Source organism: Anser brachyrhynchus (genome assembly GCF_964034855.1).
Source record: "Anser brachyrhynchus genome assembly, chromosome: 5".
Classification (NCBI taxonomy): Eukaryota; Metazoa; Chordata; class Aves; order Anseriformes; family Anatidae; genus Anser; species Anser brachyrhynchus.
The window spans coordinates 36,006,519-36,018,687 of record NC_137699.1 but is presented as its reverse complement, the minus strand read 5'-3'; the positions used below and the strand labels follow the sequence as shown (position 1 = coordinate 36,018,687).

General features: G+C 52.8%; 1 protein-coding gene across 18 annotated transcripts in view; it reads left to right on the top strand.

Moving 5' to 3' along the window:
• The window catches only part of DAGLA (diacylglycerol lipase alpha), an 82,003-nt gene that overhangs the window by 31,077 nt on the left and 38,757 nt on the right, over positions 1-12,169 (top strand). For 15 of the 18 annotated variants that reach the window (XR_013952132.1, XR_013952133.1, XM_080594954.1 and 12 more), the window contains 2 exons: positions 9,380-9,518; positions 10,040-10,251. Coding sequence is in view for 16 of the 18 variants with exons in the window: in XM_080594954.1 (XP_080451080.1) it covers positions 9,424-9,518; positions 10,040-10,251 (307 nt within the window). In the remaining 2 variants the exon portion in view is untranslated. The other 3 variants (XM_080594967.1, XM_080594955.1, XM_080594959.1) reach the window with 3 other exon arrangements.

The window sequence follows — 12,169 nt, the reverse complement described above, 5'->3', positions numbered from 1 at the left end:
GGTTAGCTGCAGCAGGGAACCGTCACCGACTTTACTTTCACCCGGAGGTACTCTGCTCCTGATTCTTTTCTCCTGATTGATCAGGGGGCTGATCTGAGAAGCGTTCCAGGGTGGAGTAAAACTGACAGATTTGAATTTGCCAGGATTGTAGTGAAAAATAGCTTGCCTAAAGAAACAAGGGTGGCAGGTTGGCAGCGGTTGATTACATCCAAAATATTCCTTAAAGCACCACTTACCACTTTCTCGTCCTGGCTGACTTAACCCAGCCCTGGTTGTTTTTGCTATGGGCAAATTAATAGTTGTGTGGTTTGCAGCTGTGAATTACCAAATTTTGAAGGCAGCCATGAGACATTACAACAAGAAACAAATAACTTCAATCCCTAGTGGATGGATCCAGGAAAAGTTAACTGCTGTACCTTGTATGTGAACATGGGCTGGCCGGGGTTGCGCTGGCATTGCCTGCTGATGCCGCTCGGGCTTGGGATGCCCGGCGTTTTGGCTGCGCCCACAGACTTGTGCTGGCTCGTGCCAGCGATACCTTCCAGCATCCTTTCCCTTCCCTGATCAAGCCAAGCTTTTCTTGTCACTGGTTGCTGGCTATTAGACACTAGCAGGTTTTATTACCCTGTAGAACAGTAAGTTCTATTTGAAATACAAAATTAGTTTCACTTTTTAATACATTTTTTTCCCCTAGCAACTTGGACATTATTTTTGCTCAAGCTTGGAATCGTCAAAAAGCTCAGATTGTGGGCTTTGCTAGCACAAAATGTAGGTGGCTGCAGATATGTCGGCATTGATACAACGACGGGGTGTTGTTTTTAACTAAATTAATGTCAGCAGACTTGGATTGTGCTCCTTTTCTACTCCTAGGTTTCCAGTAAAGTGGCTCGTTTTAAGGTGAGGCTGTCTGTCGACTTCTGTTGTTTCTTGACCAGTTATTTGTGAAGACTTTAACGTTCTGTAGTCTGACAATTCAGAAGCTTGGAGCTATACTGTGGTAAGACCTCCTGAGGTAAAGGGGAAAATCCCTGGTCGTCCTGGGGCTGTAGGATGAGGCTGTTTTCACATCTGAGAACATCACTGAACATCGCTCTTCCCGAATTTGGGCAGTCACGTTTCTCACGGGGATCTCTGTTTTTATGTGCTAACTCGTTTGGCACTTGAAGACGCTTTTAAGGGAACTGTGCTTACCCCTGCCAAGTTGTTCCTTGCCTGCCCGTGGATAAATCCTGGCCTGTGGGGTATGCCAACTTGGGGGGGGGGAACTTTAGGTCCTGCCAATTTTTCTCCTATTTACACACATCTCGCTAATTGCAGCAGAGAATGACGGGCGGCCCCCTTGGCGAAGCCACCCCTGAAGTACGCTCGCTGGGAGCATTTGCTCTGCTCAGGAGAGCTGTGCTGCGTGTGCAGCCAGGAGAGCGGGCTCGGCTGGTGCCAGGGGCGCCACGGGCATGGCAGCAGGTTCGTGGGAACATCTCGCCAGGGGGAGAGTGTCTTCGCTTTCTTCTCGATTCGGTGGATTCCTCATCCTGCTTTTAACCGCTGGCTGTAAAGCTGTGAACGAGCGCTGCGAGTAGTAGTGTTTTGGTATCGTTCAGCTCTGCTTAGGACTTTTCCATGTTCTCGCACTAAAGACAGTGAGAGTCAGTAGAATTCTTTTTTTTTTTTTTTTTCCAGAAGAACAGCAGCACTGTGGGCAAGCACATGCCATGCAGATATGTTGGTCGTTCCAGTGTCTGTATGTGTGTGTCTCAAGAAGAAAAATCATTCAGAAAACCATTCAGAAAATGTATTAATCTTGGTAAAGAATGGCCTTCTTCCTGAAGGCAGCAGCAGCACGGGTAGCCAGCCCTCCCAAAGAAGCAAGGCACTGTCCCAGCCCGAGGATGAGCACGTCACCTGGTCTTCCCTCGCACGCTCCGTGTTTGTGTGAGGCTCCTGTGAAGGGAGGCAGACACGCTGCCAGTTTGCAGTGTATTTGTTGTTGTTCTTAAATGCTTGTTATCTCTCGTGTTGTTAGACAGGAAGAAGTTATAGTCCTTGCGGTTGCAGAAAAAATGCTTGGAAACTTGAACCCTTTGTATGCAGAACCCTGAAATCCAACTGAAGTATGGTAATGGTAGCAGCTCTTTTTGAAAATATACTCGTGATTTTTTTAAATCTCAGTTAATGGCTCTGATCACCTGGGACTAGCAATACGGTTGCTCAGAAGCGGGTGATAGTTCCGCCTTAGACCCTTTGTGGTGTGCTCTGTACGGCATCATCCTACAGGAAAATAGCCATTTCAGAGTGCGTAGCAGATGTGATAGCATCCTCTGCTTCAGCAGTAAGGTTTCGAGAGCTGACTTTTTTCTCCTTGTTAGAGGAGAGGCACTGTTTCTTAAAACAAAACAGAACAACTCTCTGATAAAGAGGCTTTTGAAATTCCCAGGTGTAAATTGCAAGGCTGTGAGGTTCAAGAAGGTAATGGGTGGGAGAAGTTGTTTGTCTGAAGATGGAGCAGGACTCACGAGAGCAATTTCTCCCCAAGGCAAGAGGTGTCTGGGGTAAGAGACAAAGGGGATGGATGTAAGCAAGGAGCACGCGCAATTAGAATCATAGAATCATTAAGTGTGGAAAAGACCTCCAGGATCATCTTGTCCAATTGTCCCACCTTGATGGGACGAATCACCTGAAGACACCTTGATGCTTCTGCCTCAGGGTGGGGGCTTTGAAGAAGCATTAGGGAGGAAGACGAAAAGCTGGGGACAGGCCAGCGTGCTGGGCCGACTGGCTGCTCTGTTACTAGCAGCCTAGTCTGGCGGCCATCACTACTGCATTTCCAAGGGCGCGATTATGCCCGCATTTGTGATTTAAACCGGCGGGGCGTAACGGTAAGTGCTTGCCCCACGCGTGGGGTTTGAAGGTCAGGTTGTACTCAGCGTGTGCTCTGGGTGTCTGTGTCAGCGGGCACTGTCGTGGTTCTGGGTCCGACCTAATCGCAGTAGTTCCCTGCCGGTGGCAGTGTGGTGCGGGGGAGCCCCACCTGAAGCGGGCCGGGCCACAGGAGGCTTTTTGAACCTTTCCTGGCTCAGACCTGATGACTTGGCCTCGTGGCACTGGCACTGCCTCGCTGTATTTCCTTCCGCTTGGAAAATAGGAGGGTACGGAGGAGGATCTTCAAAGTAGGTGTGAGACTGGTATTCCAACAGCCATGACTTTGCCTACATTGTCTGCTCGTGCCGAGCAGCTTGTGACTTGATTGTAAACGTGGCTCCTAGACGTTACGTTAATACGTGTCATATTCTTCAAAATACAAATCTGCTCCCTTAAGCCTGTTCAGTTGTGGCAGATCTGTCCTCACAGCCTTCTGGCAGCCGCTCTTCCATCTCCCCCCAGGGAAAGAGCTTTCCCTGCAGTTCTTGAAGGCATTGCTTGCAATACGGACCTGCTGCTGCCTGCAGAAGGCAGCCCTGTCTTGGAAGGACTCGTCCTCCGCTGGTGCTGTGGGACTTGTCTTCCTGTTACAGTACGAGCGTCTGTTTCACCTCGTGCACTCAGTAGGTGTCCCTCCCTGTTACGAGACGCTTTGAGGTATTCCCATCCAGGGGATGCACTTGTTGAAGGTCCGGATGCTTTTCTTTCATCTTTCATCTGTCACCTGGCTCATTCCCGCCTTTCTTTGTTAGCGGGTGGATTGTGCAGGGGAGTCGGACGGCAACTGACCTCGCTGTCCAGCTCCTGCCGTAGGCCGGGTCCTGGATGGGGCCAGATAGGTTTGCATGCGTGCCGACACCGGCAAGGAAATGCCTGACCAGCCTCGGGACATCTCAGTGGGGATGAAACCACATCCCCTGTGTCTCGCTGCAAGGAACAATTCCCAGATTGTGAGGGTCCAAGCTCAGAAACAGAAAGAGCTTCATTTAAGGCCTTTAAAAATAGCTGGCCAAGGACTGATAAAGTTTGTTCCAAGTTCTAATTGATGATTTCCGTCAAGTACAGTAAGTGCTTAAGAAAGGCATGCTTAGCGTGAACAGGGGGCTTCTGTAAGCCGCAGGGGTGATGACCCGACGTGGGGCAGGCTGCCCGTGGTGGCTGTGGGGTGTGCTTGTGAGGAGGGGAAGGGGGGCTGGGTGCTTCAGGCAGGGCTGGAACCCTGCCTGTTCCCCAAGTGCTGTTATTGCAGGGGAAGGGTTCGGATTTTATGAACCAGCACACGCTTAAGGGTCGGGAGCTGTCTGGTTAATCATGCTGAATGGCATTTTTGGTCACCTGAATGTGACAAACGTGGTTATTTTACAGTGTTGTTGCTTTCTGAGTTCACTTCAGTATAAAAAAAAATCACTGGCATCCACAAGAAATACAGCAAGCTTCAATAGCTCTAATAAATAACTTAGGAAGGTGAAGAAATGCCGGCACGCTGCCAAGGGGCAGAATGTATTCCTGTTGATGCAAGGAGACGCGGAAAGTTGCACAGCGCTGCGGGGAAGTACTCGTGATTGCCATCCTGCGTGGTGGGAGGCAGAGGATGCATCTCTGGAACACGTCCCTCTGGAAGGGAAGGCGCTGTGCCACCAGGTGCCTTGCCCAGGTACCCGGAGCCGCCTCTGCTGAGGCCACGCAGGCCAGTGGAGGGGCAGAATGCACGAGGCTTGTTTCGTTGCAGTTTTCCAGACGGATTTTCCTCAGCAGCTCTAGCAGCTCTGTGAAAGCCGGCAGTCCTGGGCCGTTCCTCCCGAGCAGGACAGCAGCTCGGGGCTGGATGTTCCCCAGGAGCCACATGGCGTTTTGTCCAGCGTTGCAGGAGTGCCTGGGAGGACCGGTGCTGGGGCAGCGAGGGGCCTTTTCCTGCAGTGACTGCTGCGTGTCTGCAGAGCCAGCCTTAGGGCTGCCCTTCGGGCTGGGACCCCGTAGCCCTGTGCAGCGAGGATGGCCGGGCTGCTGGGCTCCGAACGGCCCCGCAGGGCAGCTCCTGCTTGCGGGGCTCTGGTGCTGGGGCAGGGCTTGGGGAGTCTAGCGGGAAGAAGGGCGCTGGCGGGTGCAAAACACAGAGGAGGGGGGATTGCTTCATCATCCTGCACGGTGCCTTGTCGCATGCAGGTCACTGCCTCGTGCAGGGGGAAGATGATGAGCGTGTCAGGCTAGCAGGGCTTCCCCCCGCTGGTGTCTCCGTGCGGACATCACCAGCGGTCCGTCAGAGCGAGAAGAAACTCGTGGCGCTGTGCGGGATCTGATTTTGGCGTGCAGTTGGCCTCGCAGCTTCTGCTTGGCAGGAGTAGCAGGTCATGGTCCGAAACGCGGGAGGCCGAGCAGGGAAGCGGGGACCTCGGGAGCGTTTGGGGCAGCCGAGGAGGGGATGCTGAGCGAGCCCCCGGCCCGGCAGGTCCGGGGCTGGAAGCCTCTGGAGAGGGCTCACGGGAAGTCAGCGTGGGCTGCGTGGGTGCAGCTGTGCCTCGGGTGCCTGCGTTGGTGCGGTGAGCCGGGAGTCGCTGATTCTCTCGCGGGCGTTGGCGTGGCGTGGGTGGTCTCCTGCGGCACGGGGCGCGCGCAGCCCTTTTCCTTCGGCTGGGGCTGGGTTCACCTTGTGCTCGCGTGCCTTCTTCCCAGGCTAATGTCAGCCGTGATGGGATGTTGGATTAGACTAAATCTCCTAGGTTTAGCTGGAATGTTGTCTCGCTGTAGCATTTTTCTCCCTTGCTCTTTTCTCTAAGCCTTCCCCTGCAGCCAGCTAATTCTCCCCTTCCCCCACATCCTGTCATACCCCAGAGCATGTCACAAGGAATTAGCGGCTGAAAAGGCCGGCAGAGGCTGCTCCTCTGGAACAGGCTCTCCTTTCTGCGGCGGGTGGCCCCCTCTGTGTGCCCCTTTTGTGTCCCGTCCAGCTCCCCTCCCCCTGGTCATTCAGTGCCTGCCAGAGGAGAGGCCGGCGGCCCAGGGCCTTCCCGGCCGGGCTCAGCACCCTCCTGATGCCACCCGCTGCGCCTGGGCGCTTTTCCGGGCCGCGGCCGTGCCCGCGGCGCTCCCGGTGCCGCCGGGAGGAGGAGGTTCGAGGTTGGCGCTGCTGGAGCCTTCCCTTCCCTCCCATCTCCCCGCACGCATCTGACAGCGTCGCCCGCTCTCGCTCCCCGTCCTTCCCACAATTCGCACACAATCTCCTCAGAATAGGGATGATGTCACTTCCTTCCAGAGGGTGCCGGGGGTGTGGAAGGGGGAGTCACGACCCCTGCCTCGGCGGCTCTCGGCAGCCCCGATGAACAAACGAGGCGGCCGGCTCGGAGGGAGGGAGTTGCCGTGAGGATGATGCCCGGCTCCGTCGGCAGGCAGGCACCGCGCTGTCCTTCCCTCCGCCGCCCGGGATTCTCAATGGCTGCAAGAAGAGTTTGCTGCTCCCTCCTTCGCTTGTGATGCCTGGCTCCGTGGATGTGCACTTCTCCTGAAACGCCCTCGCGGGAGAGAAGGATGAGCGGCGGCTGGACCGCGGGCCATGTAAGATTTCTGCTTCCATAGATCTGCCTCTGATCTGAGGGGCAGGGCTCTGGACTCCTTGCACGCAAAGCTCGCTCCTGCATGTGCCTCCCCCGAATTTCACGTTGGGAGCTTGGGGCTTCTCGCACCAGGGTTCAGATTTCAAGGTCCTGGGAATTTTTCCACTCTTTGGAGCAATTTTTGGGTCAGTGCAAGGGATTCTTGTTGTTGCAAACTAGGGTCAGTGGTCTCAGGGCTGTTTGCACTCTGACCTTCCACTTTTCCTCCCGGTTTCCCTGCTGGAACTCCCATCTTCATCTTCTGGAAACGTAACTTCTGGGATCTGCTACTCTGGCATGAAGCCAGAGTCTTCACAGTGACAGCATTATGGTGGTGTTTTTTTTTTTTTTTTGGTGGGCTTTACAGTCTCAGGCCTTCTATCATCTCCTTTCTTTCCAAACCAGGGGCGAGGCCCTGGGCCTCACAGTTCAGGTTTGGCATAGGCAGTCTTTGAAAATTAATTGGGACTCTTTCTGCAGCGTGCTGGCTGCCCGGTAAGCATACAGCTAGGAGCGACAGCCCCACAGTGACCGGTCCCGTGTGTGACGGTGAGTGCCGGGCTGCTGTGCTCTGGCCCATCCGTTGCTCTGCCCAAGGAATTCACCTCAGGTGCTTGCTGCTCTTGCTGATACCCTGCCCCGAGCTGGCGGGGCGGTGAAAGCAGGCGGAGTGCGCCTGCCTGCGCTTGGAGGGGTGCGAGAGTTGCGGAAAGCGCCTCGGTGGGACGCGGCTGTGAGCTGGGAATGACGGGAGCCAAGGTCTGAGCTTGGCCAGAGGCAGAGCGAGCGAGCATGTTGGAAAGTGCGTCCGCGTATATGCAGCGGGGCTAGCGGTACTCGAGATAAAGGGGCTGTCGTGCAGGCGGCGCGCGATAGGCAGGCGGGTTATTCACGGCGAGGCTGGAAGGAGTTGCCAGATGGCCAGAGGAGTGAGCAGTTTGAAGGTAGAGCTGCAGTGTACCGAGTGCTCTGATTATTATGTGCTAAGGAAGTGTGAATCCAACTGGTGTTGTAATTTCACATTCGCTATGTTTGTGGAATAGAGCGTTTCCTTCACCCAAGTGAGTAACGTGCTGGAAGCCTCAGCCTGTTCGCTATGGAGTCTCCCGGAAAGTGCGCAAGACTTGTGCGTGTTTTCAGTGCTTGGGGACTGAAGCAGGTAGGTGGGGCTGGGCCGGTGGCCCTGGGTGTCAGCACAGCAGGGAGGCTTCTGTTCTGGGGGGGTCTGCACCGTGGGAAAGGGATGGGGTAACCACATGCGCCTGGTGAGTACGCCTTGGTGGGACGGGGAGGCTTCTCTACCTGAAGCAGCTGGTGCTGTGATACAGTCTGGTCTGTCACAGAACCAACACTCGTGTTACTGTGAAGAAAGTTCAAACTAGTTTAAATGTGATCATGTCACTTGTCCCATTGTGTGTTTTTTAAACTCGGAGCACTTAGAGACATGTGCAAGTTAAGTTTTTTGTGTGGCGTGTGAGGTGCAGCAGAAGATACTCCCTGTAAAATGCAGTTGGAAGTCCTGATTACATCAGAGGTAACAAATGGGGACACTTTCCTTTTTGCCTAGCAGCAAATTGCCAGATCAGTATGAAAAGCTGTTGTTGCTTTCAAGACACGTCTGTGGAGCAGCGTGGTGACCGCAGGTCGTGGCCGGAGCGCTTCGGCTGTGGCACGTGCTGGTGGAGGGTGGGCAGGGGCTGGGGGCCGTGCTGCAGTTTGGGACTGAGATGCCTTGGGAGGACGCACAGCGGGGAGGCCAACGCGTGTGGTGCCCCGGTCTGTGGTAGCACAGGAGGGTGCAGGTCGGGAGCATGGTGGGGTTTGGAGCACAGGAGGGAGGAAGCGACCATCGCTGCAGTCGAATCTCTGGTGGCTGTGGGCAGACCGCGCAGAGGCGAGATCTCTGAAACAGAAGGTGGGCAAAAGTGTACAGAAGGCACGGCTGCTGGTGAGGGTCCGAGTGTGTTGTACCAGAAATGCCAGAGGGAGAGGGTGTGCTGTGGGGACAGGCGGGGTCTGACCCCGCGGGATTGGACTGGAGCAGGCTGGAGCGTGCACAGCAGAACTGAAGTGGTGTGGGAGAGCTCTGCTGGGAGGAGGTGTCTGGATAGCCCTGTGGAGTCTTGTGACTTATATCACTGCTGTTTCTTTTTTTAAAAAGGGTTTGTGAAGCTTTAGAAATAGGAGCACAAACAAAATGCGAGGAGGAACAGCCAGCCCCTCAATCTTCGACCTTTTTTAATTGCTAGTCCCCGTCAGGGCCAACGTGAACACAAAGGAGATGCAGAGCTGGCAGGGTGCTTCTGTGCAACTTGTGGTTGAGCGAGAGATCTCCTAGGAGTTTGCTCCCTCTGCTCTGAGTGCTTTCTGTTGGGAGTCAGTCAATGGCTTTGTCAAATGCTCCTGCTAACTGTTAATGGTACTTCGGCTTGCTGAGCCAAGTGAGGGAGGGCACTGTTGGACAAGAGAAGAGGCTGCAGCAGGTACGCCTGTGGAAGAACACGGTAATAGGACCTTGTTCAGGGTTGAAGCCCCCGCATAACCTGTCCAAAGCACCTGACTACTTACTGACACAGAGCTCCAACAGGATTCCCGGTAATCTTGTGAAGTGGAGCTGGGTGAGTGGTGATTTTGTCGGGTGAAGCAGGTGTTTAAGTCACTGAATCCTTCCCACCCTTCAAATTGTACCTTCTTCTCCTGCGTGCTCCTTCTCGAGCGTGCCATGCCCCCTGGTGCTGGAAGGAAGAAGCTCTGCCATCTTTGGTGTAAGAATAGGATAGCTCTCAGGTGTGGTCCTGCTGGCATGGGGCTGCGGGGCTCTGCTGTTGGGGGTGAAGAGGATCATCAGTGTCTTTGATTCTGTTCTTTTCTAGGAGGTGAGTGTCGTGCCTGCTGAACTTTCTCAGACCCACTAGCCATGCCAGGGATTGTTGTGTTCCGCCGTCGCTGGTCTGTAGGCAGCGATGACCTCGTTTTGCCAGCAGTCTTCCTCTTCCTCCTGCATACCACCTGGTAAGTGAGAAAGGCAGGATGATGGCTTGAATTATTCCATGATTTATTTATTTATTTTTTTTTTGCTGCTCCTGTTTCTTGCAGCTGTAATTCTTCCTGCACTTATACAAGTGTCTGGAAGGCTTCTATGGGCTATTTCTGATGGACACCAGCATATTCCCAGCTGTTGGTTGTTTGGAGAAGTGCTATTCCAAGTTCCAGTTCCAAAGAAGAAGCCTGACCACTGGAGTCTGGGGCTATGTTTGTGGACAGGGGCACAGGAAAAGCAATCGGAGTAGTAGATTCCATGGGATAATGTGTCTTGACACAGATCATCAAATTGTTCTGATGGGGGGGTGGGTAGCAAGGCTTCTGCATGGCTTGTAGGGAGGGGATTTCCAGAACAAATTAATATTAATTGTCAGCAGCCAAGTTAGGTGGGACACTGAGGATCCTCAGTAACTTGGAGGAGAGCAGGTGTGGGATATTGCATGTGGCTTTCTTTGGCTTCCTGTGGTAACGAGCTGGTTTGTGACTGGCAGGTTTGTGATCCTCTCCGTGGTGCTCTTTGGGCTGGTGTACAACCCCAACGAGACCTGCTCGCTTAACTTGGTGGACCACGGCAGAGGCTACCTGGGCATCCTGCTCAGTTGTATGATCGCAGAGGTGGCAATCATCTGGCTCAGCATGCGAGGCAGCATCCTGTACACAGAGCCCCGGGACTCCATGCAGTATGTGCTCTATGTCAGACTGGGTAAGAGGCAGCGGCCTGAGGCCTCCTAATGACTCAGCCTCCACACTGCCATCTGCTATCGCAGAAGACTTCTCTCCCCACACCCTGACAAACACACAGCTTCTGAAAGACATCCAGATGGCCACTTGTATGTGATATGCATCTGAATACATCACATATACTGCACCCTGTCATTGCTGTAAGACTCTCATGCAGTGCCCCAAATATCTTTCTAGCAAACCTTTAACTTGTCATCCTCATTGCGATGCAGGTACATCCTTTTCCTCTAAGAAAATATGCTCCCCTTCTGTCTTGCAACACAGATCTGCCACAGTGAGATGCATCTACACCTCTCTCCCACCTTTTTTCCACAAGTTTTCCTATGATACAGGCATATGCCTTTGTAAATCATGGCTGTTCTCACCCTGAGGCATGTGCATGTCCTTGCCTGTCATATATATACTTAAATCTGCATCCACCTACCTCGAGACGTACCTGACCTCTTGACTCACATGTGATGCATCTCTCCATCCAGCAACCTGCACTCTGATACTCTACCTCCAGGCACTGGGAGATAAATAGGTTTGCCACCTGCTCACTGGTTGCATTCTCTCTCTTAGGGTGCATATTTATCTTGTGTTCCTAAAAACATTTCCTGTTTTGCTCACTCACCAAGAACTAGGCTGGAAAAGGGATTGTTCTTTAGTCTGTCATTCAGGGTTTCCATTTTAGTTTTTCTTCTCTCCTCTGGTATTCCAGAATAGAATACTGCTATTCTCTTCTAGATACAGAAACTTGATTGGATTTTTTTTTTTTTTGCTAGGTGACGATTCTAAGAGAATCTTTCGGAGAGGCAGAGTCAAGTCCATTCCAACAAAGCACTGCATGTTTTTGCATCGCATGTTTTTGCTGGATTGTTTTCATGCAAAATTTGCTAAAATATGGGTAACCTTGCTTGAAAGCTCTGTCTGGGAGACATTTCCGCCTTTGAGTGCTAAGTGCAAATCATTAACATGAAGAGCAAACAAATATTTCTCTCCAGTTTCCCAGACACACTGCGGTCTCCCTAGGGAAGCACGTAGAGCCTGATAGCTTGAGTAACACTGTTAAAAACAGACTAAATGGGGCAAGGGAGGGAGAGAGAATCCAAAGAGCCATTTTCCTACCCAGGAATAATCCAGATTTCTTTCCTGCCTGTGTTAAACCATACCCATGTTCAGATTCTGTTTTAACACTAACATGGGTCTTATGTATGTTTAGCTGATGTTTTTTACTCTTAACAGTTTTGTCAGCTCTGATGATAGACATAGGGCCGTGACCTTTTCATGGGCAAGGTCTGTGTGATTGTCCTGTTTCAGCATGTGATATTTAGTGCCTACAAACCTAAAGATATAGCTCTGATGTGAGCCCACAACGGCCTTGTCTGTGCTGCTGCTGCTCCTGCTCTGCAGCTGGTACTCTCAGAGGAGAGGTCAGCTAAGGAGGGCAAAGCCGAGTGCCACTTCAGAACATAGTTTGCGCTGATGAGGAGCTGGGTCCAGCTCTGGTTTCTGGCCCATCGCTCCTGCAAACTGTTTGCTACCTGGCTCTTTGAACTAGTCTTTCTGGGATGGTGGAGTCTCTAGCAGACCACGTGCGGTCCGATACCGTGCCCATGTGTAGATGAGGAGGGTGGATGGTCAGGCATCAGGCCGGAACGTGGCTTCAGTCTCGGCTCCACCAACGGCATGCTAGGCGTATCAAAGTAAGCTGTTTACCCTCTCGGTACCCGACTCCCCATCTGTACTTTGGGGTTGTAATGCATTGAGAAAGTGAGGATGGGCACTTCGTAGCATTCCCCAACTTCTTTGAACCACTGTCAATCCCCAGTTTCTTGCTCACTGCCAGGGTATCGTGCAGAACTGAGGAGCCAGTAAAGGCTTCCTTCAGGACTGCACCC